Genomic DNA, 1,013 nt, shown 5'->3' with positions numbered 1-1,013 from the left:
GGAGGGGGAGGCCTGGCTGACACCTGGAGGAGCAGCCACTGGTCCTCGCTGAGCCCCATGGGTTTGCTGGGTGCAGCGCTGAGCTCAGCGGGAGAGAGGACTGGACCCGTTGGGGATGAGCTGGCCAAGGGCTGACCCAAGGGAGGGATCCGGTCTTAGCCGGGCTGTTGGGAGAGGTGACAGGGCCCCATGTGGCCATGACTTGTGGCCTTTGACCCTGCCTGGCTGACTAGGACCTGGCCCGGCTCTTCCTCTGGGTCCTGCGGGAGTACAATGAGGTGGAGCCCATCATCCTGTCAGGTGGCCCCTGCAGCGGGCAGCGGAGGCTGACCTGGCCTCGGCCCGCGCTCCCTGCAGTGGGCGAGGAGGATGAAGTCTCCATCCAGGAGGCTGCGGAGGCCGTGGTGGAGGCCATGGACTTCCACGGGGAGGTCACCGTATCCTGATCAACGGATGGGGCTCACCCTGGGAGCTGGAGGGCAGAGCCTCCCCGGAAAGGCGGGGGAGGTTCAAGGGCAGGCTGGGGGCGGGGCTGCCCCTTCTGCTATGGCCTTGACCAGGCTCCCAGTTTGATACAACCAAGTCGGACGGGCAGTTTAAGAAGACGGCCAGTAACGGCAAGCTGCGGGCCTACCTGCCCGACTTCCGGTTCACGCCCTTCAAGCAGGGTGAGCCCCTGCCCCTCACGGCCCTCCCGCCCCCGTCCCTCACGACCTCCCGGCCTCTCCTTCCTGGCTCTGGGCGACCACTGCCTGGCCCTAGGCCTCAGCTTCCTACTCCAGCCAGGGGTGGACGCCTGGCAGGTTTGGTCTTCAAACCTTCATCAGGCAGCAGGAAACAGGGGTGACTACCCTTTGAGGCTGGGGACCCCACCGACCCTGCCTCCCTTGGAGCTCCGTGCAGCCCTGCCCTCACCTGCCGCCCTCACCTCCCCCTGCAGCTGTGAAGGAGACCTGTGCCTGGTTCAGTGACAACTACGAGCAGGCGCGGAAGTGAGCCGTGAGCGTGGTGGT

At 66.1% G+C, this 1,013-nt stretch overlaps 1 protein-coding gene across 1 annotated transcript in view; it reads left to right on the top strand.

Annotated features, from left to right (window-relative positions):
- The window catches only part of TSTA3 (tissue specific transplantation antigen P35B), a 4,166-nt gene that overhangs the window by 2,651 nt on the left and 502 nt on the right, over positions 1-1,013 (top strand). Inside the window, exons 7-10 of the mRNA XM_014538653.1 lie at positions 234-300; positions 358-437; positions 569-668; positions 941-1,011. Coding sequence (XP_014394139.1) covers positions 234-300; positions 358-437; positions 569-668; positions 941-996 — 303 coding nt within the window. The 3' untranslated portion in view covers positions 997-1,011. The remainder of the gene's footprint in view (positions 1-233; positions 301-357; positions 438-568; positions 669-940; positions 1,012-1,013) is intronic.

This window comes from Myotis brandtii, unplaced genomic scaffold, assembly GCF_000412655.1.
Source record: "Myotis brandtii unplaced genomic scaffold, ASM41265v1 scaffold1956, whole genome shotgun sequence".
In the NCBI taxonomy this organism is placed as follows: Eukaryota; Metazoa; Chordata; class Mammalia; order Chiroptera; family Vespertilionidae; genus Myotis; species Myotis brandtii.
This window is presented reverse-complemented; position numbering and strand designations above follow the sequence as displayed.